The following is a 23,431-nucleotide window of genomic DNA, read 5'->3' as shown; positions in this document are numbered from 1 at the left end:
TCTACCTACATTATAGTATTCTATGGTATGGATTGTCGCGTATAAAATTATGAAATCATTTAAACATTAACAATAACTATATTCAACTATAAAAGACATTTTCATAATAGTTCAATGTTTAATAATTGGTTAAACATTAGGGTTGTGATTCATAAGACTTCAATATTTTGGGTCATTCTTATAGTGTTATTAAATGGAGGGAAATATGAAACATACATTGTGAAAGGCTTTCACGTTGAATTAATGCATCGATAAAATACTTAATATTCTTTATCATTTATAGATTTAGAAATCTTTCATTTTCAATTTTCTATAGATCCAAATCCGCTTATGATCCGAATTGAATTATTTGCTTCAAGTCAAAATTATTGTTTGAATTGTTAACTGGTTCGAGGTACAAAAAAATAATTTCTAAAAAGAAAAACAGAAATATAAAAATGATTTTCATACATGTGGTAACAATTGGGAAATCTTTTGCAATAACACTCGAGACAAAACCAAATCTCGTACATTTCGAATAATTTATTATGATATTTCATACATAATAAAAATTTAACATATACATAGTAATATACTATATATTTAAATATGTCTAACTTCGTTACCTTTGTAAGTCTACTTTCGTAAATGTTAAATGCGTACAAGGCGTGTAGATCTAATTTACACGCGTCGTTCAATGATTACGTCGCTTTGTTCGACTTACGCGGCTATTGCGTATTTATCATTAAAGTGAGGCGAAGATAACAAATTGGTAACATACGATTCACGTTGCTTATTGTATAAACATGTTTAAATATAAAAAAGATTGGACATCGAATTTATATGGTGGGAATATAAGTTGATGATGTAATACTGCTGCGTCTTAGCAATGTATCTGAGGCTTGCAGTGTGGCGGAACCTTTACGAAATGATCTTTTATGCAGATGAAGATTAAGGGGTGGTAAGTTCGGATGTTCGATTCTTGTCGGTGAACTGACACGAGGGCGCAATGTTCCTCTTTGTTGAATCGATAGTATACCTGTAAATGAAGTAAAGAGAGTCAAATAAATAGCAATTAAAATCATTTCTTTTTTTTTTTTATAAATGATAACAAGCAGTGAAACATTGCCTGAATCGTTCGGTTCCAAAACATCATTTAGTTGATAATAATCAGTCTTTATTGACAACGGCTCTTCATAATCTATGAACGCCGTGTTATCGAACATATTATCATCCTTCGGTCGGTTCTGAATTGGCGTGGTAATTGGGGAGTCCGCATAAGTCTGAAAGATCAACAACCTGTTTTCAGATATTTTAATTATATCCACATTTTGCAAAGGAAACTGGCAATCAATTAAACTACAGCGTAATCGTGTATGAAGTACTGAAAAGAATTGCATTTGTATAATGTTTACTATATTATAACCTTGTACATATTGGGCGTTTAGAAATTATGGCGTATAAATGAAATGGCCTCGCTGTGAGATTCATGAATGACTTCTACTGTCCATCGGTTACTATCACTACTGACAAACCGGCAACTTCGGATGCCATCGGTTTACTCGAAAAATTTAATTTCTAACGGTTTGAAAACATCGAAATACCAGCTTAAAAAAAAGGGAACAGAAACTATAGGGTTCAATTTAAGAATTGCAACGTGACCTTTGTAGGAGGTTTCAAGGTCACCTCAAGGTCAAATATCTACTGGTACGTAGTATCTCTGTAACTTTTGTCTAACATATTTGTACGTATCACAGATATTTTTCCAAATAATTCGATGTTCACAATTCGCAATACATTTGTTCAACACTAGAACTACCAGATGGGTCGAAATGACCCATTCCCCATTTCTTCTTCCACAGTTACCGAGACCATACGAATGCTTGTTCGAGAAATAATTAAAATAGTTGATTTATTAATATACGAATTAAAATATAATTCAATTGATATCTTAATCGACGGACTGCTATGGTTTCTATAAAAAAAAATGTTTAAAAATCAATTCAAGTGTTCAAGCGTTAATCAGTTCTAGCGTTAAAAAGAAAACCTATTTTTATCTCGGATACCGTTGAAATTTATCCATGTCCTCTAGGATTTTTTCACTGAGTTTAGCGAGTTGCATACGCTCTTTCATTTGTACGCCATCATTTCCGAACGCCCTGTATATAAATCGGTATTAAAATTCTGAGAAATGGCGGTGAATGGAAATATACAATCTACGAGATATACAAACGTAATATCGGTAAATTGCCTTGAGTTTTACATGTTCAGTTGGCGTAGTTGAACAGGCACGTTTGTGAAATTGTCCGCCGCCGATCGTTTCGTAGGTGTGCTCCTCTAAGTAGTGTCTGGTGGTTCCCCTTGGCGTAAGAGTAGCCCACATTACGCGGCTGTCCTGTATCGTGTCAGTCGCGCAAGGATAAAGAACAGCTTCATTCTGAATCCTTCCATTTTTCGTTTGCACGCCGGAGGCCGCGTTTGGCATGGATATTACCCCGTTCTTACCACTTCTATTACTACACAACGACAATCGATTATTTCATCATTTTCAACTCTTCGCACTCCGAACATGTTCAATACCTTAACACGTTCGCTACCAGCGCTTAAGGTAAAGGCATCAATATGTATTAAAAATTACTGTAAATCAGCGGTTTACATGCCTCCCTACAAAAAAATTTTTCATCGCGCCTCCCTATCTTTTAATAGATATAATAATATAGACACGTTTTAAATAATAATGAGTATAATTAATTTTTACAAATATTCTCCCGGGTTGAAAACCGCTGCTTTAAGTGATACAATAGATATAATGGAACATATTAATAATATTTATAATTAAAATGAAATATTTTCCCATTTCCTATTTGCAAAGTTGTTCACTTATGTAATTCAGAATCCGCGAGCGCAAGCATGAACAATAGCAGCACGAAATATACAAACACCGTTTCATTCAGACGGTGTCATCTGGATTGAGATTTTTGCTCATATTATGATAATGAAAAATACCATATAATGCTTATTGTTGGGAACAAAGTCTGTCCCTACGACTCGGCGAGGGTGAAGAGTCTCGATACAATGACCGTTGCGTGAATAGGGTAGTGTTTGTATATACATGTCACGCTGTTGCTTGTGTATTCGTAGGTTCCGAGTTAAGTGGATGAACCTGCACTTTGTCAGTATGTTCCTGTTGAATGGAAAGCATTCGATCAACGAAAAATAAGGTGACATGTATCGAGCCAACAAAACGTTAATTGTTGATGAATTTTTGTATCAACAGCGCTTGTCCTCTAATTTTGGAAATTAATTTCCAAATGGAAATTGATAATTAATTCATTATAAATTTTATGATATTGTTCTGTGGGGCTACATAATTACACTTATCTGCAATTCCAGTTGTTATCATTATATGTTTATCTATTTAAAGATTGAGGATATCTTTATACTATTTTCTTGTAATTTTACTATTATTATTCCTACTTACAATTTGCATTTCAGAAGCAATGTCGCCAATGCAATGCCTATGAAAATCACACCTACACAGGATGATATTAAGACCAACAGCCATGTGTCGTCGAAAACTGTACCTAAAATTATACGTATAACTTTATATACCATTGAGAAAACAATTGTTTCTTAATAAAACGATAAACATTTATTTATATATTAAAGCTTACAGAATTAATGAATGGATATTGAATCATGAAATAATATATAACAAAAGAAATAAAAAATTAACTCTTACACAATACTTGTTTATGATCCATCTACTCATTACAGATATTTATTAAAATACAAGAAAAATAATCACATTGAAGGTAAACAAAAATTAAAGTATTGTATCTGAAAAATAAATTACATTTTATTAGCGACAGCATTGTAAACGTAAAAACTTACAAATAATCAAAAAGAAAATTTAAAATAATAAAAGAAGACTTCAAATTAAAACCATGGTAATATATTAAACAATTACAATTGCCACTTGCTCTGCTGTAACAAATAATTAATAATAAAATAATCATAAAACATTAATCCTGTTAACCCCTTGACTTACAATATCGTGTCAGACTCGTGACGAAAATTTTAAACTGAATTTGAGAAAACTAAGTATTATTCATTTTTTTTTTAATACATAAATTAAGTATTGCTTTTCTATTATCAATCGTTAACCTTTGGAGTAAAAGTAGACATAGAATAAACATCCAAATTTTTCCTTTTCTTAATAAATTATTAACAATAAAATAGTTGTATTGATTATAGTTCAGAAAGAAATCATAGGACAAGGGGTTAATGTTCCGAATACAGAATACGTAAAAATTGAGGAAGGCAACCTTGTTGTGGCATCTCAATATATTGGACTCCTTCGGATCGACGATCGCAAAAGTGCTTACACGGGCTGTCATTGAGATCAGGCGGAAACGCCAATAAATCCGTGCGTGGGTAAAAGGTGGTACTTTGTTGAAAAATAGCCGGGAATGGTGGCGGTGGTATATGAAGAATGTCGGGGGGAGGCTCGAGTATGCACGACGCACAGCCCGAATTATTCATTATCAAATCGAATTCTCTCATCTGCAGAATGTGTTTCAAAAATGAAAAATTAGTAACTGGCAAACAAAATTTAATATAGTATAAGTAGCAACGGACTAAAAAATCAAGTACTTTCTTCCTTATTCGAACTGTTAAGTATCATTAAATTAATTTTGAATAAGTATTTGTGTAATAACTATTTAAATCATCTCAGTTGAATAATTTATTCGAATAATTATTACTTGTTTCTTTTAATCATGTAATAACGAATGAAAGTAATAAGTTGCATAATATATTTTAATAGACAATTATTCGTATCATTACAATGATTTCGGTCGAGTAATTTGGCAAAAATTATAATATAATCTAGATACGTAATTCGAAGATTATTAAAGTACAAACAGTAACAGAATGGTAAAATAACATTGTTAAAACATTACTGAATACTGATAATATCATTGTATTTTTTACATTAAAATTACATAAAATTTGTCCGGATTGATGTTAATTATTATATCCAGTAATATATATTTATGTTTTTCATTGAAAATATATTAGGAAGGAATTAGATAATAATACTTAATGATGCAAGAGAAATTAATTGAAAATAGTGAGCACTATTGTTGTAAATATATTACACGCGTTATGACACAAATAAATAATAAACTTTGATACTTATGACAGTAGCCGGTGAACTTCACTTCCTATACGCTTCGCTTCTTCCTCTTGTGACTAGCACTTCAGTTAAACATTTTTCATCACGGCATATTTACCCTGAATTCATAGAAAAACAAATTTTCATTGGATTTTGTATTTAACAGTTTTTAATATGCCAAAACATGTGTGTATAACAGTGAAAAGTAAACTCCTACCGATGAACGACACCTCAAAGTGAAAGTAGTATTAGGGTGGCTACTGGCTTCCCTGCAAGAAAAGCGCACGCGTTGTCGTATTGAGCGGCGATGAAAATTTCGCGGCCTCTCAATACATGACCGCCCCACACCCTTACAAAAACAATACCATTCGCACCATTAAAGACGAAATATAAAACAATTTCCTAGTTATTTTATGTCTGGCATGCTTTAATTATTAGAAATTTATTTTTAACTTTATAATTATTATTCCTTTCGTCTTATGCAAAATCAAATATTTTAATTAAATATCTCGGATTCATTGAGTACCTTTCAAATTATTTTATGGTATTTTACATATATGCGCATATGTATATAATTATATATATGTACATATGAATATTTATACACACATGTACGTACCTATGTTTTTACAACTTATGTAATTAAATTGATATTAAAATTGTCCTAATAGAAATACATACACCAAATGTAACAAATCCAACACTCAAATATTTATTGTGAAACGAACAATAATATTATTAAGTCTTAATATACATTTTGAATATCGGAATAAATTTGTATGTTTCTCTTTGTTTACTCTTTACAGAAAGTACAAAGAATACATAATGGACGCCAACAAACTAATATAAGTCAATGGATGTAAATAAATGAAAAACGTATAGCAAGAATTTTAAGTGAAATCATTTTAGTAATACAGAGCAATTTCACAGATGAAGTATTGGTCATACTAGACATATCACTCATAGAACTTCTCGCACACAATATTCATAACCGTGTCTATGATGTTTAGCGGGAAGTTTTAATATTTTGAATTTTCTCTTTGCATATTGTATCGCGTCGTTCAAACACGAATATAGTAAAATGAAGAGAAGTAAATAGAAGAAATGATAATACATACAAGATAAAAAGGAATGAAATTTTTTGACACATATTTTTATATATCAAAATGTTAATAACTCAGGCTAGTTAACTTTGTAATCCGACGAGTAGAGCGATTTAGTGTTTTACGGTAAATAACTAACCAACGTAAATCATTCTCGCAAATAACCACTAAATATGTAATTAAATTATTCATTTTCTCATTTTTATTATGAGCATTATAGTAATATAATATTAAGAATATTCTAATATATTTTATCACTGAAACTGAATAAAATTAAATTACAATAGACTTTAATTTGCAGAATGGTCATAGAAAATTATGACTTTCTAGTAGTTGGTGTAGGATGGAAATTTTTTAACCGTCAATAGATATAAACACTATTTTTTTTTAAATAATATACTATATTTATTGACACAAAATATATTTCACATTTATTTTTTTTATACTGCTTAAGATTAATTCATGGACTTACGAAACTTATTTTGCTAATTTTTTGTAGACTACAATAGAATATAAACCGCGTGGTTCCGGTGACACTTTGTTGTGATCGAGTTGCTCTAAATTTTGTTAATCAAAAAAGTTTAATTTATACGAAGTGCTAAATATATTTAGATATCTTGATTAATATTGGGATGTTAAATTCAATTTAATTCAAGTACATATTTTACGAAAATATGTCTAGTACTTAGTTATAGTAAATTGTAATATAACCTTTATATTAATAAGCAATTATGGAAATAAATCCGTTAAGTACAATTCTTGTAAAAAGTGATAGCAAAGGTGACAGGCTTTTGTTTCGTTATCCACATATGGCTAAGCACACACGAGATTCTAATCAATGTACTAAAAGAAAGAATCCTTATTCTTTAACTATAGCAGAAGATTCATTGCAGGTCAGCTTCACAAAATATTTTAATAGTGTATTGTTTATTCAATAATTAATAAATACTACGTATACAAAGTATGGATGTATATTGAGAATATTCCCTAAACATATAGAGTAATTTAACACTTAATATATTTTTTTAATAGTCTTTACCTTTCTCAACCTCCAACGTAAGCAATGGAAATTTAACTGGAGTAACCGATGAAGTTTTATCAACATTATTTGCCGTTAAACCCGAATTGTGTGAGCAGAAGTTCGAGTTAAAAGTAAATGATGTTCGCTTTGTTGGACACCCAACTCTTGTATCATCTCGTGGGCTAAAAGAAGTTAATTCTTCTATGCTTTTTAATATAGTTTTCGCTCTTCAAGCGCAAGCAAGTCATTCTATAGTAAAATGTTATTACGATTTAAGTAAAAGGTTTGTACTATATGTTTTCCAAAACAGTTACAATGTAAGAGATGTTATATGTAACTTATTTTAGATTAGGTATAGCATTAAGACACGAAGAAAAAAGATGTGGATTCTTAACAGAAGAAATAAAAATTATGGTTTCAACTCATGATGAAGTTGCTACTAGGTATATGGAATATTGTTTCTTATTTTATTTAAAAGAGAAGGAGATTTAGAAAAGGAATAATAGAATCTTTTTGTATGCACGTTTAGATCAGAAGGAGAGAGTGATTGCGATGAATCACCATATGAATTAATATTACAAAGAAGTTCGCTCGCACGTGACTTAAAATCTGTGTTTAACAGTCTTAGCACTTCTGGAGTTATTAATATTATGATTAATAAATGGATTCAGGTTCGCTTCTGCCTCCCACAAAAAGTTCATCAATCCCATAAGAAAGGATTCATTATTAATCCAGAAATAATAGATAGGCTAGTATCAAAGTAAATTTAAAAAATGAAAATAATATTATTACATCTAATGTTCTATTACAGGTGTTTAAATAGTTTAAGACCTTATCATGGTTTATTATTACTCATTGAACCATTAAATTTGTTGGATACACTTCCCCTGGATTCTTCTCCAGCTCTTAGACGTCTCATTCAGATGTATAGTCCATTGAAAAGTTTACAAACTTTAGCTGCCGATTCCGATCTTACCCTTACTCAAGTTTTTCAATTAACTGGTCACCTAGTTTATTGGGCCAAAGCTACTATAATTTATCCCCTTTGCGAGAGTAACGTTTATGTTGTATCGCCAGACGCTGTTATTACAAATCAATTATTAGAGACATTCTCTGAAGAATTTCCAGGACTATGTCTTTTACAAGTCAGTACAAAGAAATTAATTATTATACATATAAACGTAAAATTAAATTTTAATTATCAATTCCCATAGGTCATTAGTGATTTCTCGTTACCAACATCAATCAGTCAAAAATTAAATCCTTTGAACCAATCGCAACAACAAACACAATTAGTGAAAATAATAATATGGTTGTTAAAGAATCATTTGCTTTTACAATTGCACACATATGTACAATACATGCCAACTGTGCATGGTCGAGTACCATTGGTAAGTGTAAAAAATACTTTTTTTAAAAAAGTTATTAATTAAAAATATATTTTCTAAAGGATATAAAAGATGATACAAATTATAACATAAAAGAACTCACAGAGAATGGCAATGCAAGAAATTTGAATGATGTTTCAAAAGGCTCTTCAACTGACATGAAGGAAGAGTTATTATTGAATCTTCATAAAGAAAATGGAATATATAATTATCAGTCAGAAGATTATGATATTTCATCTGACGATAGGAAATTGTTAGATAGATTATGTCGACTTGGTTATTTTAATGGGGGTCATCATTTAGAAGAAATTATGTACTTAGAAAATATACGGAGATCTCAAATATTACAAATTTTAGATAAGTTTCGGGACGTATTAATCACATGTGAGTGCGAAGACCCTGCCATAGCTCTCTTTTTCAGTCAGTTTGGTTCTTAGCATTTTAAATGTACATATTTTTAAATTATGTACAGCTTATGTTTCATCGTTGTTACTGACTGAAAAAATTGTAAAAATATTTAAATATACAATTATAATATATTGTATGGTAACAATGAAATTTTAATAAGTGTTGTATAAAACGGAAGAAAGTTAATTTTAATGTACCATTTTAAATATTTGTTTATATTTATGTAAATTAAAAACTTTATTGTACATTTGTTTAACATTTGTTATGCATTTTTACAAAAGGAGGAATAAAAATTAATAAATGATCCTAATATATTTAGTTGTAGTTCATTTAATTCTAGAAAATGAACAACTACTAATTCGTATACAAAGTAATATGTATTTTGAAATCAAATTTCAATTATCTGCCTTCTATTTTTGCGTCATGTTTTAATAACATGTGCTGAACATGACAAATGTCGGTGCGTAAAATGTAAAGCGAGGCTTTATGAGGTGAATATTTTTTTCTAGTTTTATCCCTTAATACATTTTAAAATATATCTAGGACTTTTTACATTTTCGCTTTCAAATAAAATTTTGATTTAGAAAGTGAGAGCACTTTATTATCAATTGAATATTAATAAAGGATACTGCAGGAAACTTCTGAATTGCTTTATAAATTAAAATATGTTATTATTTAAAAGTCGTGTATCATTGGTTCCAATATTTCAAACTAAACCACTTTGAAAAAATCTATTATATAAAAAGTTATTGCTACAAGTGGTGACTTCTCTTTGTTTACAATTGAGTTTTAGTAAATATACACATATATCTAATAAGATATAATGAAATATAGTGGCACCGTTTTACGTATTTAGATGAAGCGCAATTGCGCTACGAGGCATTCGAATATTAATTTTAAAAACACATGACAATTCTTTCTATTGTATTAAAGATTCACGGATATATTTATCAAACTATTTTCATTGCAATGTATGTCTCTAGAGTATTAAAAGAATTTTCTTTGATTTCCTGTATCCTTATTTTATTTTAATGATGTACATATTATCATAGTTTTTCCCGGGGATAACTTTGCATCTTTTTCAGTTTTCTGAGAGCACATTTTGCTGCGGTACATTTTGCAATCCTAAAGTTTCTACCGATTCCTTTGAAGGAACCTTTGCCGAAAACATCTACCGTAACCCTAACTCTACGTCCATCGGCCAACTTTTCAGGTGTTCCGAACTTCGCTGTTTCAGGCTCCAGTTCCAGTAATTCACGAATTGGAGATTTAGGAACATTAGTGCTAAATTGTTCTGAAACAGTAAAAAATATTTACTTTTTTTATCGTTCTTGGTAAGAAGTATATGCCCAAATAAAATCTAAATGTTATTTACCAACTTCATTCCTCATTATGGCATAGTAAACACCCCATACAGCGTCTAAAGACATACCACTATCTAAATAAATTGCACCAGCTAATGATTCAAAAACATCTCCTAATGCTTTTGGTACTTCCACATCTTCAGCCTCCTCGCATTCCTCTTCACCGATTAAATAATACTAAAATGTAATTAATAAAAAATTATTTAGTAAATGAATTTTGAAACTGTCCAAACATGCATTGTATACATTGCCAAGAAGTTATTCATTTTTGGTCCATTTGTGTTAAAGGACATGCAAATAGATAAGAGGAAAATAAAATTGTTACCTCCTCGCTAATGGAATGTCCATTTTCTTCTTGAATTCTAACAAAACGATTTATAACAGCACTTAAACCAGGAGAAAGATGACGGAAATATTTATGAAATCCACATCGAACTGCCAACGACGCAAATATAGTATTATTAACTAAAGCCGATCGTAAATCTGTTAAAGCACCTGGTGAATGTTGTCTAGCATCTTCATACAAATGCCTTGTTATTAAGTAATCTAAAATTACAAATTCTTTCTATTTCAAATCTGAAAATATTAAAAATCCACAATCCTCCGCTTAAGCGTTGACATAAAATTTCTGGATTTCCCTTTGAGCAATGTTTTTCCTTTAAATATAGTTATTATACCTAATATTTCAGCAAATTTTAACAAAGCCAACGACTGTAAATAAATGTTTGAAGAAAGAGAAATATCTTAAAATTTGTATCTAAGTTTTATAAGTAATAAAATTAAGATAAAGGAATACGCTTATTTTAACGACACCGACGAACAGTTCAATTTACACTTAGTATTTGAATTTATTTAACGTGTATTCACTAAGAAACAATAGAAATTATGAAAGTTTTATTTTACACTCACCGATGTGACTAGTATGTTGTAGCTATTATATTCAAACTAGGCGTCCGAGATTTGTTCCCCGATTTGTTCTCAAGGTTTATTTTTGTGTCCCTCCTTATGAAAAAATATCTGTACAAATGACTTAAGAAATAGATCTTCCGGAGAATCTTCTGTCTTTATATTAAATTCATGCATATATCTTTTTTTTTATTGAGACTTTTATAAAATGAACAATACGAATTTATAAAAAGTATTGTAAATAATAATGTCGCTAAAAAAGTAATATTTAAGATGCAAAGAGGCAATTCTATAAAAACTCTATGTAAAATAAATGTTTTATGATCTGGTAGAAATTTATAAGATAATTCATAAAGTCTGATTATAGAGAAAATGACTGTATCTTAATCTTCAGTAACAGTAGTTTGTTATAATATTGGTAAAGGGAAGTCCTGAAGTTTTGTGACAACACCCACGTAGAAAAAGTTGTATACATGGAATACAATTATTCTAATCTGTTTATTACCTAAAACAGCGTCTCCAAGAAATTCTAAGCGTTGATAACAATCTGTTAGTCTATTGGGTTGATACGATGCATGAGTGAATGCTTGCAGAAGATAACTACTATCACGAAATTTATATCCTATGCTCTTCTCGAGCTCACAATAACCATCAAGCATCATTTTCAATTCTTGTTCTGGCTCTGGAATGTGTCGAAGTAAAGGATTTTGAGGTTCTTCTAATGTTCCATAACGGATCTATAAAGAATAAATTTATTTTTAGAATGCCTTTCAAAACAAGGTATTAAGATGAAGTTAGAGCAAAACACAACAGCAATGATAACTGAGCAAAAGCTTCTAATAACTCTTTCATTTCTCTGAGCAAAACTGCACGTAGATACCTACATTTTCGAAAATCTCATCACATACATACTTCTATATTCTTAATGAGTTAGTCATTATTTAGCAAAATATGAAAGAAAAATAATCATGACTACAAATTCTAAGGACCCTCTTCTTCCAGCACATACTTTAGCATCACTCCTGAAAAATTCACGGGATTGTGTTGTGTTTTGCTTTATTCTTCAAATGAATGAATGGTGATTTAAAAAAGTGTCTTTGACTAATTAGATATAATTACCTGAGTCCATGTTACTTGTCCTTGTTCATTTATTTCTTTTATATACGGCGTACTACCAGGAATCCTTTCTTTTGGTTCGGTTTCTTGTACTACAGTAACTTCTTCTGTAGGTAAAACGTGAATTCCTAACCAAGCCATAAAAAGCAATGCACCTCTGGGACCACAAGCAATTAAGTATGCCCCGATTAATGCCTCCACACAATCTGCGATACTTTTATCAGGAATGCTATGTTGAGTGATTAAATTATAAGGTATAAAACAACGTAAGTTGTCCAAATTGTTTGAAATTATGGTTTCATTACGATTAAGCTCGCTCTTCATGATGCCCAACTTTTGTTCTGTTTCTCTAACAAGTTGAGTTATATCAGTGGGATTTACAGTTTGTAGGGTCGGAATGTCAGCTTGATTCCAAAGACTAGAAGGAATACCAGATTCTATTAAAGCTTGTTCAAGTTCTTTCGGAACATAATAACAAGGAGGTAACCAATTGTCATGTGGTTCAAATTTTGTCGCAATCATACTTTCACCCAACATTTTTTGTCTTCCTAATCGGTATAAATTTAAATTGCTGACCTAAAACATTTTCTTGTAGTAAAATTAGAAATAATAACATCAAACGAAGACACCTAAGCATTTGAATACTAATACCTGTTTAGACCTTAAGTGACTAAGTTTGCCTTCATGAATATTGTCGTATGTACAATAGAGGTATGTAGTTATAGCATATTTTAAAAATGAATCTCCAATAGTTTCTAAACGTTCTAAATTAATGCCATCATTTGCATTGGACATGGTTAAAGCTTGCAGAATTAAACTTGGACTTGGACCTGGATGATCTTTCAATTCAGGTTGAAAGTCAAAACTAAAAAGATCACTGTCTGGATCATGTGTAAAGTCTATTTTATTGAAGTCTTTTTTTATTGGTTGCAAACTAATGGTTTTATTTAATATTTCTGTTTTAAATCTGTCCACAATTTTTTCTATATAAGTTTTGTGTTTACAATCTTGCTTAGTTTCCTCGGGCAATGTGTTGACTATATTTTTCCTTGTAATTATAACATCATTATTACAAGATATAAAAGATTCATTATTCATTAATTCCTGCTCTCTAATTTTAGTAAATTCGTAATGAGATTGTCTATACTTTTCAATTAATGATTCCTCATTCTTTTTTGTATACGTCCATAAGCTGTCATCGCCTCTTTTCTCGATTTCTAATAAATCTAAAATCTTTTTGTTAATTTCCTGTTTAGTTATTTGTTTTTCATCTTCAACAGCTTCTGCAACGTTTTCCCCCATATAGGATATTCGTAATCCTCTATTTTCATCTTCACTTTCATCTGAAGTGTCATTAAACCCATCACTATAAATATCATCCGATTCATATCCATCGAAATCCGATTCACAAGCAGGGGAACCATATCGAACGCCGTTCCAATTGAAATCATTCGACAAAACATTTGTGTTTAAATCATTTGTTTCAAATTCTATTGGGGACACGGCCATATCATTTGACCAAGTACCAATTTCAAATTCATTTTCATTACTTGATATTTGCGATTCACTATCTGTTACATTTTTACTTACTGATTGAAATTCACAAGTCTCATCAGTTACTTTTTCTTTACACTTATTCAAAGGATCTGCTATATTTTCAGATATATTTTCTATCTTCTTGTCAACAACGTTATTATATACAAAATTTTGTAATGTCGTTTCAGTTTTCGGAACTTTATTTTTGTCCGATTCTTTTGATTTTTTTAATACTTCTGCTAAACTCCATCCAAAATCTAACGCCGGCCATTCAAAATCTAAAATATTTCTTAATTGTCATTCGTTCGTTAACTGTATGTCTGATTTTATACATACCGGCGTCTAAATTTTGACATCCTAAATTTATAGTTTGAGCAACTTGACATCGTATTTGATCAGCCAATAATAAGGCATTGATTCTATATAAAATACAAGGTAAACAAACTGCTTGTCTCCACAACGAAGCTGGAAACGGATGAATTGCACACAACTCGGCAACGAGAATTTGTTTTTGTTCTAAATTTTCTCGTTTTGCGCGTTTTGTTTCTTCACTACTAGTAGGCAAAGCAACGCCCTTCCGATTTACATATCTGAAATGGAATTGTTTTGTTGAGAGTTTTTTATTATTAATGTCTTGAAAATAAAATTAAAATTATGTCATTATCCTCATATATTGTCATATATTGTCATTAAAATTTGTCAAACAACCTTGTATATAAAAATATATAAAAAATATTACTTTTTCATATTTACCTAGGTGTCAAGAAATTTAACCTAGCTGATGTATGATCCACATCTAACAAAGGTTGAACTACGTTTTGTATTTGTATATCATATTTTTTAAGATAATATTCTTCAAATGTACTATAATCATCTCCAGGAAAAGAAGACTTGGGATTTAAATTTGAACAGATTTCAGCCACATAGAAATACTAAAATGAATTAAAAATTGTTACATTCATTTCTACTATCTTCCAAACTTATTTGAATGACTGTTTAAAAGGTAAAGTGTTAATTTGTAAAAGTAAAACTTCTTTACATAATACATTTGTACACAAAATTATAATACAATAGATAAAATTAGATGCACTAGATAAAATTATGACTAATCACCTGAGGTTGATCCTGACTTCTATACCATGGCATAATTACTGCATCATGGTATTTCAATGCATCAAATTTAAAATCCTTTCTGACTTCTTCAGGAACCTTCATTGGCACTGAATTTCGATTTTTATATATACACTCCAAGAAATCCCAATCTACTGTTACATCTGCTTCTTTATCTACAAAAATATATTATGTATGTAAATGTATAACATACAATTAAAAGATTTTTAATATATTTATAATCACCTAATTTTACAGGTACAATCATATAAGAATTTTCAGAAGCATTAGGATCAAAAAGCATTAAATACTGTTGTAATCTTAATACATTTGTAAAGGTATAATTAAGAAAAGTAGCAATTTTCTCGATCTGTGCTTCATTTAAAACTACTGTTTGTTTACTGAGTTTTAACTTTACATGAACTTCTCCAGATCTAGTATAGATTGGAAAAGGGCAGAGCTGAAATAAAGAATTAAATGTTAATAAATAATGCATGAATATTAACAATCGTACTCCTATTTTATCAGTTTACTGATAAGTATTTACGTAGCAATAAAATATTTTTTTCAACCTATCCAATAGAAAAGTTTTAAAAAGTTAAATCAGGATTTAGGAAGATTTTATTCATTGTCTTTGTCATTTATGCAGTTCAAGTACCATGAAACGGAATATGATGTTACAGAATATTTTTTTTATTAAGATTTTTTTAATACCATTAACAAATTTTTAATGTATACTTGGGACACCTGTATATTTGAATTTTTATTAGGAATGGTTCTTTTACTTTGTGTATTACCTTAGGAATTTTTTTTAATGTTATAATGCCAAAACCAATAGCTGATTCTTCGGGAGGATAAATACGTCGACCCCTGGTATTTTGTTCTTCGGGTAAAGGGCAACTCAAAACCATTTTAATATGATACAGGTAGGAAGGAATTCCTGTTTTTGGTCTGCAGTCCGTTAACGCCTCAGCTGTCTAAAAAGTAAAATCTTTGTCTTAAAATATACAATAAAAAATCACGAATTAAAAAATTCTGAAACAAAAGAATACTAATTTTTAATAAGTTAACATTAAAAAAAAACCTTTTTGTAATAATATTGTCTACGTTTAGTTGTTCCAGGCCGAGCTTCGGAAAAATCCACTTTACTTTCATCTGGAAGAGCAGGTACTTCTGCATCTTCCGGTTTAGCTTTAAAATTTTCTTTTCCGATGGGCAGTAAATTATCATCTATTTCATTTTTCCTATGTAAATCTATGCACAACTGTAGTGCGGCCATCCGTCTTGCCATAGCTCTATTAGGCATAGGATAGGACTGAAATTTAGTTTTAAATAAGTCTTTTTTCAGAAGAAATTTGTCAGTAGATGTTTAATATTTGATCAGAAAATTATTTACCGATATAATATATTTAAGTGGTGAGTTTATAGGAAGTCGCAAAGAACATATATACATAAGCACATTGTCTATATTAATTTCGGAAATGGACCACTCTGGTGTTAATCTCGTGAACGTATCACTAGGTAATTTTGCACAATATCTATACAAATAAAATATTATAATAATATCAAATAAATGTACGTGTGTTAGTAACACAATACTAAAAATACATATTTTCTTCATGCAATTATAATATTGCACTACCTGTTTACCAATGATATGGCAGAATTGAAAGTTACTCCAGGTACATCATCTCCTTCGAGTGGTTTATATTGTGGTATCATAGCAGCATATGCATCAGCTTCGTTTTCTTCTTCTTCAGTAGGTTCATTATTGGAACACTTCATCAATAATATCTGTAAAAAATATTAGTATTCTTTTAATACAAATTATCACCAATGTGTATTCATTAGTGTATTCATTCTACAAAACTATACTAATGAATATTACTTGTGTTGTATTACTATTATGTTGGTTGCATAATCAATCATATATTAGTACATAGAGTGTTAAAAAATTATAATAATTAACTTTATCCCGGACACCACTCAGATTTCAATTCATGTTCACTAAGGTTCTTTTTACTCGGTTTAGTGAGTTCTATTTGCCATTTCATTTGTATGTCATATTTTTGTAACATGCAGTATAGTTTTTATATTACATTAAAATCAAATTATTAAAGTATACTGAAAATTTATGAATAATTATCATAGTTTTATACCTTTTCTATATAATGATATTGTGCTAATTGCCATACACACTCTTTCGAAGTTGGTTTTGGTACTAATATTACGTGTATCGCATCCACAGCTCTTGCTCGACTTTTGCATTGTACATATGATTGGTATGTTTTTGGAAAATCATATCGCATTACAAAATTGCATTTTGGAATATCAATACCTAGTACAAATAAAATATTATCAGGTGCCGCGGGTAAGCGTACTATTAAGACGAATTACCTAGTAGAAATAGAATCGCAAACCTTCTTCCAAAATTGAAGTTGAAATCATTAAATTACACTCATGCATTCTGAATCTTTTCAAAACTTCTTCTTGTTTTCTGTGCTCCACATCTAAATCTTTCGAATAACCAATGTCATCTGGATTTCTTTCAATTGTATAAAGGGGTGAGAGGAAATGTAACTGATCATCTTGTATAGAAATTTCATGTAACAAATAGAACAATATTTTTGCTATAAATGCTTTATCCACAAAGATCACTCCACAGAGTAAATCGGGATCTGTAACTCCACGCAGGTGACGTTGAGATTTAGGTGGCCTTTTATAATTTTCTTCATTACTTTTCCAATTACTTTCAGATTTCTTAATTTGTCCAAAGTTATCCTTACAAGAATTTTCTTTGTTATTTACTGATAAATTTTTTAAATTATTTTCTTTATTCATTTTATTATAAACATTATCTCCACCCTTGACATAATATGGAGTGTAAGTTTTCAAAACTTGCAGTAATCGATGAACCTTTGGTGTAGTGTATTTATATATTCTTTCTTTCTCAGTTAAAACTTCAAAAGCATTGTCACATAAAGCTCGTATTTTCGTAAATACAGATGCTACCATATTTAATAACAGGTAATGTCTTTCATAAGGAGTTTTTATTTTTAGTTTTTCCGTTAAAATTAAAAGAGCAAGTGCAGCACGATCGGCACACCATGGTCCAAGTGTTTCTAATACATGCAAGAAGTCCTGCATCATCTCAATAGGTCTTTCTGTCGGATCAGGTATTTTTTTGATGTCCTCATAAAATTCTTCATTATATATTTCCGTTGGGTCATGACGATGATCACGTAAGAAATCAATAACATGTAATATATAACTTTCAATTGTATTATGCAATTCTCCTTTCTCACTTTCAGAAAATTCCACTACATATTCTTTAGGTTTAGGACTATAGCTATTGAAAAAGTTAAGGTATTTAAATTGAAATATTATTTACAAATAAGGAAAGATCTCCAGACATAACATCACTTTTTTAATAAAGTTTCCACCATAACGAAACTTGAAATTTTGAAATCAACAGTTGTTCATTTTAGTGATATATATGACAATTGACTATAAACTTTCAGGTTCAATTACTGTAAAAGCCTTATTAAAAAAGTAAGTACTACATGTAGTTCATAAGACAAGTCCTGCAAGTAATGCAGGTTTAATTGATTAGCTTTCATCTTTTCTCATCTTATTTTTGATACTAATTTCCTATTTATCAATGCAGTTATATGTAACTAATTATGAACAAAACACATAGCGAGAGACCTCTCTTACCTCTGTGCAGTCCCAGGGCTTGTCTTATGAATAACATAGAGTACTGAATATCATTCCTCATAAATTATTACACTTACCGTAATATAGACAATATATCACTAGCTGTTTCAACTTCGCATTGAAATGTAGCTTCTACTTTTTCTATTTCTAGACCTAATCTTCCAGGTTCTTGAGTTAAATTAAACAATGGTACCGCTAATCCAATAATTCTAGGAACATTGATACATGATAAAAACCTTTGCAAAATGAATATTAATTTGCTATCATCTATAGATTTATGGCACTCGTCAACAATGACTAGATTTATCTCATGTGGTAAGATCTTTTTATTTGCTAATAATTGTGCACACACATTGGAAGTTGTGACTAATACCTGAAACAAAATAATAGCAAATATCAAAGAATATTGAAATGCGATACAAAGTGTATGGAAAGATAATAATAATAATATATCTTACATGAGAAGTTTCATATTTTTCTGAAAATTCTGCTTGTAAGCAAGTGTCACACAGCAATACCTTTAAATCTGTTAATTGCTGTATGTAACTTGCTTTTATTTTATATTTTTCTACGTCTGTCAATATATATAATGATCGTTTTCCTCCATCACTTAATAATCTGTTAATGAAATAGTAAATTAATTCAATAAAATACAAAATAAATATGTAAAATAATATTTATTTCAACTGTAATATTATTACCTCCTATTATTAGTAGCAAATTCTTGAATTAATTTTATGACAATAAAGGTTTGTTCATAATTTTTACCCAGGCAAATTATTATGTTTTTCTCTTTGGCAGTATAAAATAATTCTACCTGTAGCAACGTAAATATCACATAAATATTTTATAGTTCTCTTATTTCTTAAATAATTTAAAAATTCTTACTTGATATTCTCTAGGCGTGAAGGATTTTGTATAAACTTGATCGTTAAGTGGAAATGCCATGGAACCTATAATTTTTACTACCTTAAAAAGATAAGGATAATACTTTTAAATATAACAAAAACAATAAACTTTTCGGTTTTACAAATTGTACTCAAATATTAAGATTAGGCTAGAATAGTATAACGAAACAGTCCTTATACATATTGAGAACACACTGTAAGTTTTTACTGTACATTCAAAATAGCAACAGACTTTGTCTAACAACATTCACGGCTTGACTTATCATGTGATCAACCTCTCATTGGTCCATTACGTACTGAACATGAACGTTGTGCGTAAGTAGATACTTACTTACATTACAATATGTTACCCCAGATGAGGGTTTTATGTAGACCTTCGGGGGTGTTAAGACCCCCGTACCATTTTCGTATCACACTTGACGTTACCGATAATACAAGATTTAAGCTTGTTAGCTGGAATTAGATTAATAAGGCGCGTACATTTAAATGATGGAAGTAATATTTATTCAATAGAACTTCACGACAATGAAGTTTTTATTAATTTACAAACGTAAATATTTTTATAAATACATTTACTATATTAAGCACATCTATAAAATTTATATTAGAAATTATTTTGACTAATTATATAAATTATATAAATTTATTTTAATATCTTAATTTACTTCTTTTAGATCTCTAACATTCCACAATTTTTCTAAAATCTGTTTCAAATCATTCAAACATTATTCTTACAATCGATCACTTATTTTTAAAGTATTGAAAACTAAATCGATTAATCGTTTGACAGTGTTATCGATAGCAGACTGTAATACCTAACAACTTCAAGGCGAACGTTCTTTTTGGCCGTTAGTGCGATACTGGTAAGCATAACCATTTTTCTTCCCGTTAAAAATTTTAATAAATAATATTATGTTATTGATTAATTTGTATCAATAACTTTTTTTGAATAATTTTTTTGTATTACTAACATTTTGGTATTGAAACAGTAGCCACTTTAAAACTTTAAGCATGCTTTTCGTATAACACGTGTCAAAGTTAGTCGTCCATCTTTAATTCTATCGTAAATACTTCATACACTTTATTCCTATTTGTTAAATTAATAAACTATTAGTCCAGATAGAAACATACTTTCTTTTTCATTAAATTTTACTTATTCAATTTTCTTTCTTACAAATGTTTGCATAATTTAACGAGAATGGTTTAATTTTTGTTATTTATATTATGGAACACCATTAATCTAAAAAAAAAATGTTATTTGTACAATGTGATAAAAAGTAGATGATTATAAAATTAAAAAAAAATTAATAAACATTGAAGTAACTTTATTAAAACAGACAGTGATGAACAGAAATATAAACATACAATACTAATCTTTCAAAAAAACAATAATACATCAAATTTCTTGTTTCATTGTAAAGCATGTAACTATAAATACAAACTAAATAGTAAACAAGACACAACATTTTACCTATATTTACATTAATAAGCTACAACATTTTTAGAAAAACATATATCTGATTAAAAGAAGATACGGTTAGGAAATGAAAAAAATAATTGTATTGAACAATTCCAACAGTGATACCGTTCATAAAATTGTTTGAAATGAGAGATATGAAATCAAATGATTTTGTAGAAGTAAAAGAATATTATTAATCTGTGATAAAGAATTATCAGTGTAACAAATCAAAGATAATTATAGTGAATCACATAATAATTAAAAATATATAAAGAACATTCAGGTGAGCATCAATTTCTTCAGTGTTCAAAGAAGAGTTATATGGAAAGTAAGCCATTCAAATTTAAAACATTTTTTTAACACGGAATAAAAAGAAAGGAGTGATTTATATTGCGAGTACAAATAAAAATAAAATACTATATTTTATTTATTAAATTCAATTTGCAGTTACAAGAGTAATATTATGTATTAATATTTTTACTTATTAATGCTTATTAAATTTTTTGAATTTTCAGAGCAAACATGCAGTTATTCATTAGGGGTGAAAACACAACTGTTGTTGAGTCACATGAAAATGAGACTATAGCAGAATTGAAGGTATGTTCTAAAAATCAAGAAATACTTTAATTACACTGATTTAATAGAAATTAGTTCATTGTTCAATTTAATTTTTCATTTTTAGTTCATTTTATATTTTGCTTTTAAGAAGTATATTCTTTTTCAAGAATTAATTTTATAATTCTAACTGTATAAATTTATTGAATAAGTAATAATGTATAATTTTGGCCAGAACCATATACATTCATTGCGTTGCATAGATAACTTTGAGACAGCACATTCTGCCTTGAGGACGAGCATCAACGCAATATCAAAGTACAAACTTATGAGCTGGTGATCAAATAAATCTTTTTTGATTGCCATTCGCGATATTTGTCAACAAATATCTTTTTAAAATAAATTCTTATTTAGTCCTTTAATCATTATCAAATATGTAAAAGTTCATTATTAAATATATTTTAACACAAACTTCTGACATCTATTTTACAGAATAAAATTCTACAGTTGGAAGGTGTTTCAGATGTAGAATTTAATCTATATTGTTCTGGACTTCTTTTGACAAATGAAACTTTAGTTGGGGAACTTGCATCGAAAAATTTAGAATTGACAGTCCCTCTCCCTGGTGGTAAGTTTTTTGTTTTTATAATTTATCATCTGCTTACTACACTCATGTCACATTAATTTGATTTGTATTTCCTGTATATTAACTATTATACATGAATTGTTAGTGAAGCGTTATTTACATGAAATAGTAATAACAGTACTAATAAAATTATTAAAACTTTTTAGGTAAAGTCCATGGATCTTTAGCACGTGCTGGAAAAGTAAAAGCCCAAACCCCAAAGGTAATGCAACATCCATTTTAGCATGATGTTATCAAATACCTTTGAATAGTTTGGATATAATTTAATTTAACTGCTTTTAAAAAAATGTTTTATAAAAAAAAAGAATCAGTCGATTTAGTTTCAAATCAGAAGTTCAAATTCGGTTCTTTCGCTTTTCGGAACACTACTATGACCAAGTAAAATATTCAGACTATTGGCGATTCTTTCTCTCTAAATTCATGTAATATAAATGTTATTTAATTACATTAAAACACAACTTTATGTAAAATTCTTAAAGAACTTTTTTTAGTAGAAATCTTAACAATTATGCGTTTTAATATTTCGTTGTATTACATTTGTTTATCTTACATTCAATATTCTCATTTATTATGTAGGTTGAGAAACAAGAAAAGAGTAAAAAGAAAACTGGCAGGGCTAAGAGGCGAATTCAGTACAATCGACGATTTGTCAATGTTGTTCAAACTTACGGCCGACGACGTGGACCAAATGCTAACCCTAATTCATAATTGTATGTAAATAATACATGTTTTATCATCATGAAAATAAAATGAAAAACTAAATATGATGGGTTCTTCAATTTCTGCTTCATAATTACATTGCAGTCACAATACCTTATAAAACAACGATTAAGAACAAAAAAAGTCGAAGATCAGAAAATTTTGTAATATTTTTACCATTCAATTAGAAAATCAACTTTATTGCTGAAACGTTACGTCGCGACGTTCAATTCAATGAATAAATTTTTCATGTCGGCAATACTGAACTGATTGTCACTTAAAATTTCAATAGTTTTGATTCTTATTCCTGTCACTTATAGCGCTGTCATGCAAAACC

The 23,431-nt window shown here is 29.3% G+C and overlaps 4 protein-coding genes across 9 annotated transcripts; 2 read left to right on the top strand and 2 right to left on the bottom strand.

Annotated features, from left to right (window-relative positions):
* Positions 1-44: 44 nt before the first annotated feature.
* On the bottom strand, positions 45-6,154 carry LOC116429474 (uncharacterized). 5 transcript variants are annotated; one of them, XM_076372405.1, is made up of 9 exons: positions 5,778-6,154; positions 5,376-5,427; positions 5,179-5,277; positions 4,308-4,545; positions 3,461-3,563; positions 2,231-2,495; positions 1,109-1,262; positions 606-1,018; positions 45-411 (listed from the first exon to the last, which is right to left on the bottom strand). In XM_076372405.1, the coding sequence occupies exons 4-8, from the start codon at positions 4,543-4,545 to the stop codon at positions 819-821; spliced, it is 960 nt and encodes a 319-aa protein (XP_076228520.1). In that variant the 5' UTR covers positions 5,179-5,277; positions 5,376-5,427; positions 5,778-6,154; the 3' UTR covers positions 45-411; positions 606-818. The 5 variants fall into 5 exon arrangements, with proteins under 5 accessions (XP_076228520.1, XP_076228519.1, XP_076228518.1 ...); XM_076372398.1 differs by having other exon boundaries at positions 224-411; positions 4,308-4,555; positions 5,184-5,277; positions 5,778-6,152; XM_076372407.1 differs by having other exon boundaries at positions 224-411; positions 2,243-2,495; positions 4,308-4,555; positions 5,184-5,277; positions 5,778-6,152.
* A 417-nt stretch (positions 6,155-6,571) lies between these two features.
* On the top strand, positions 6,572-9,327 carry Nprl3 (GATOR complex protein Nprl3). Its single transcript, XM_031982546.2, has 7 exons — positions 6,572-7,154; positions 7,294-7,565; positions 7,630-7,725; positions 7,812-8,030; positions 8,094-8,427; positions 8,497-8,673; positions 8,733-9,327. The coding sequence occupies exons 1-7, from the start codon at positions 6,993-6,995 to the stop codon at positions 9,105-9,107; spliced, it is 1,635 nt and encodes a 544-aa protein (XP_031838406.1). The 5' UTR covers positions 6,572-6,992; the 3' UTR covers positions 9,108-9,327.
* An 11-nt stretch (positions 9,328-9,338) lies between these two features.
* Dcr-1 (Endoribonuclease Dcr-1) lies at positions 9,339-23,303 on the bottom strand. The gene is made up of 21 exons (XM_031982544.2): positions 23,272-23,303; positions 19,716-19,796; positions 19,529-19,644; positions 19,286-19,445; positions 18,905-19,200; positions 17,531-18,459; positions 17,270-17,448; positions 16,753-16,904; positions 16,507-16,648; positions 16,195-16,425; positions 15,908-16,087; positions 15,357-15,570; positions 15,114-15,286; positions 14,754-14,932; positions 14,337-14,590; positions 13,116-14,278; positions 12,468-13,040; positions 11,854-12,085; positions 10,768-10,988; positions 10,454-10,619; positions 9,339-10,372 (listed from the first exon to the last, which is right to left on the bottom strand). Exons 1-21 carry the CDS (start codon positions 23,272-23,274, stop codon positions 10,125-10,127), a joined length of 5,892 nt encoding a protein of 1,963 aa, XP_031838404.2. The 5' UTR covers positions 23,275-23,303; the 3' UTR covers positions 9,339-10,124.
* RpS30 (ribosomal protein S30) lies at positions 20,513-23,157 on the top strand. 2 transcript variants are annotated; one of them, XM_031982557.2, is made up of 5 exons: positions 20,513-20,598; positions 21,710-21,791; positions 22,242-22,377; positions 22,542-22,597; positions 22,972-23,157. In XM_031982557.2, exons 2-5 carry the CDS (start codon positions 21,717-21,719, stop codon positions 23,101-23,103), a joined length of 399 nt encoding a protein of 132 aa, XP_031838417.1. In that variant the 5' UTR covers positions 20,513-20,598; positions 21,710-21,716; the 3' UTR covers positions 23,104-23,157. The 2 variants fall into 2 exon arrangements, with proteins under 2 accessions (XP_031838417.1, XP_031838418.1); XM_031982558.2 differs by lacking the exon at positions 20,513-20,598 and adding an exon at positions 21,449-21,522.
* Positions 23,304-23,431: the final 128 nt, after the last annotated feature.

Source organism: Nomia melanderi, chromosome 1, assembly GCF_051020985.1.
Source record: "Nomia melanderi isolate GNS246 chromosome 1, iyNomMela1, whole genome shotgun sequence".
Taxonomy (NCBI): Eukaryota; Metazoa; Arthropoda; class Insecta; order Hymenoptera; family Halictidae; genus Nomia; species Nomia melanderi.
The sequence above is the reverse complement of the archived record's forward strand: the minus strand, read 5'-3'. Positions and strand labels throughout refer to the sequence as shown.

Coding starts and splice junctions, on each gene's coding strand:
- Nprl3 (XM_031982546.2), top strand. CDS start 6,993: ATGGAAATAAATCCGTTAAGTACAATTCTTGTAAAAAGTGATAGCAAA. Junction 7,155..7,293: donor TAGCAGAAGATTCATTGCAG/GTCAGCTTCACA, acceptor TTTTTTTAATAG/TCTTTACCTTTCTCAACCTC. Junction 7,566..7,629: donor TATTACGATTTAAGTAAAAG/GTTTGTACTATA, acceptor AACTTATTTTAG/ATTAGGTATAGCATTAAGAC.
- RpS30 (XM_031982557.2), top strand. CDS start 21,717: ATGCAGTTATTCATTAGGGGTGAAAACACAACTGTTGTTGAGTCACAT. Junction 21,792..22,241: donor AGACTATAGCAGAATTGAAG/GTATGTTCTAAA, acceptor TCTATTTTACAG/AATAAAATTCTACAGTTGGA. Junction 22,378..22,541: donor GACAGTCCCTCTCCCTGGTG/GTAAGTTTTTTG, acceptor AAAACTTTTTAG/GTAAAGTCCATGGATCTTTA.
- LOC116429474 (XM_076372405.1), bottom strand. CDS start 4,545: ATGAGAGAATTCGATTTGATAATGAATAATTCGGGCTGTGCGTCGTGC. Junction 3,564..4,307: donor TATTGAGATGCCACAACAAG/GTTGCCTTCCTC, acceptor GTATAATTTTAG/GTACAGTTTTCGACGACACA. Junction 1,263..2,230: donor CTGAACATGTAAAACTCAAG/GCAATTTACCGA, acceptor TTGATCTTTCAG/ACTTATGCGGACTCCCCAAT.
- Dcr-1 (XM_031982544.2), bottom strand. Junction 19,446..19,528: donor TTTGCTACTAATAATAGGAG/GTAATAATATTA, acceptor TTTCATTAACAG/ATTATTAAGTGATGGAGGAA. Junction 16,649..16,752: donor GCCATATCATTGGTAAACAG/GTAGTGCAATAT, acceptor TTATTTGTATAG/ATATTGTGCAAAATTACCTA.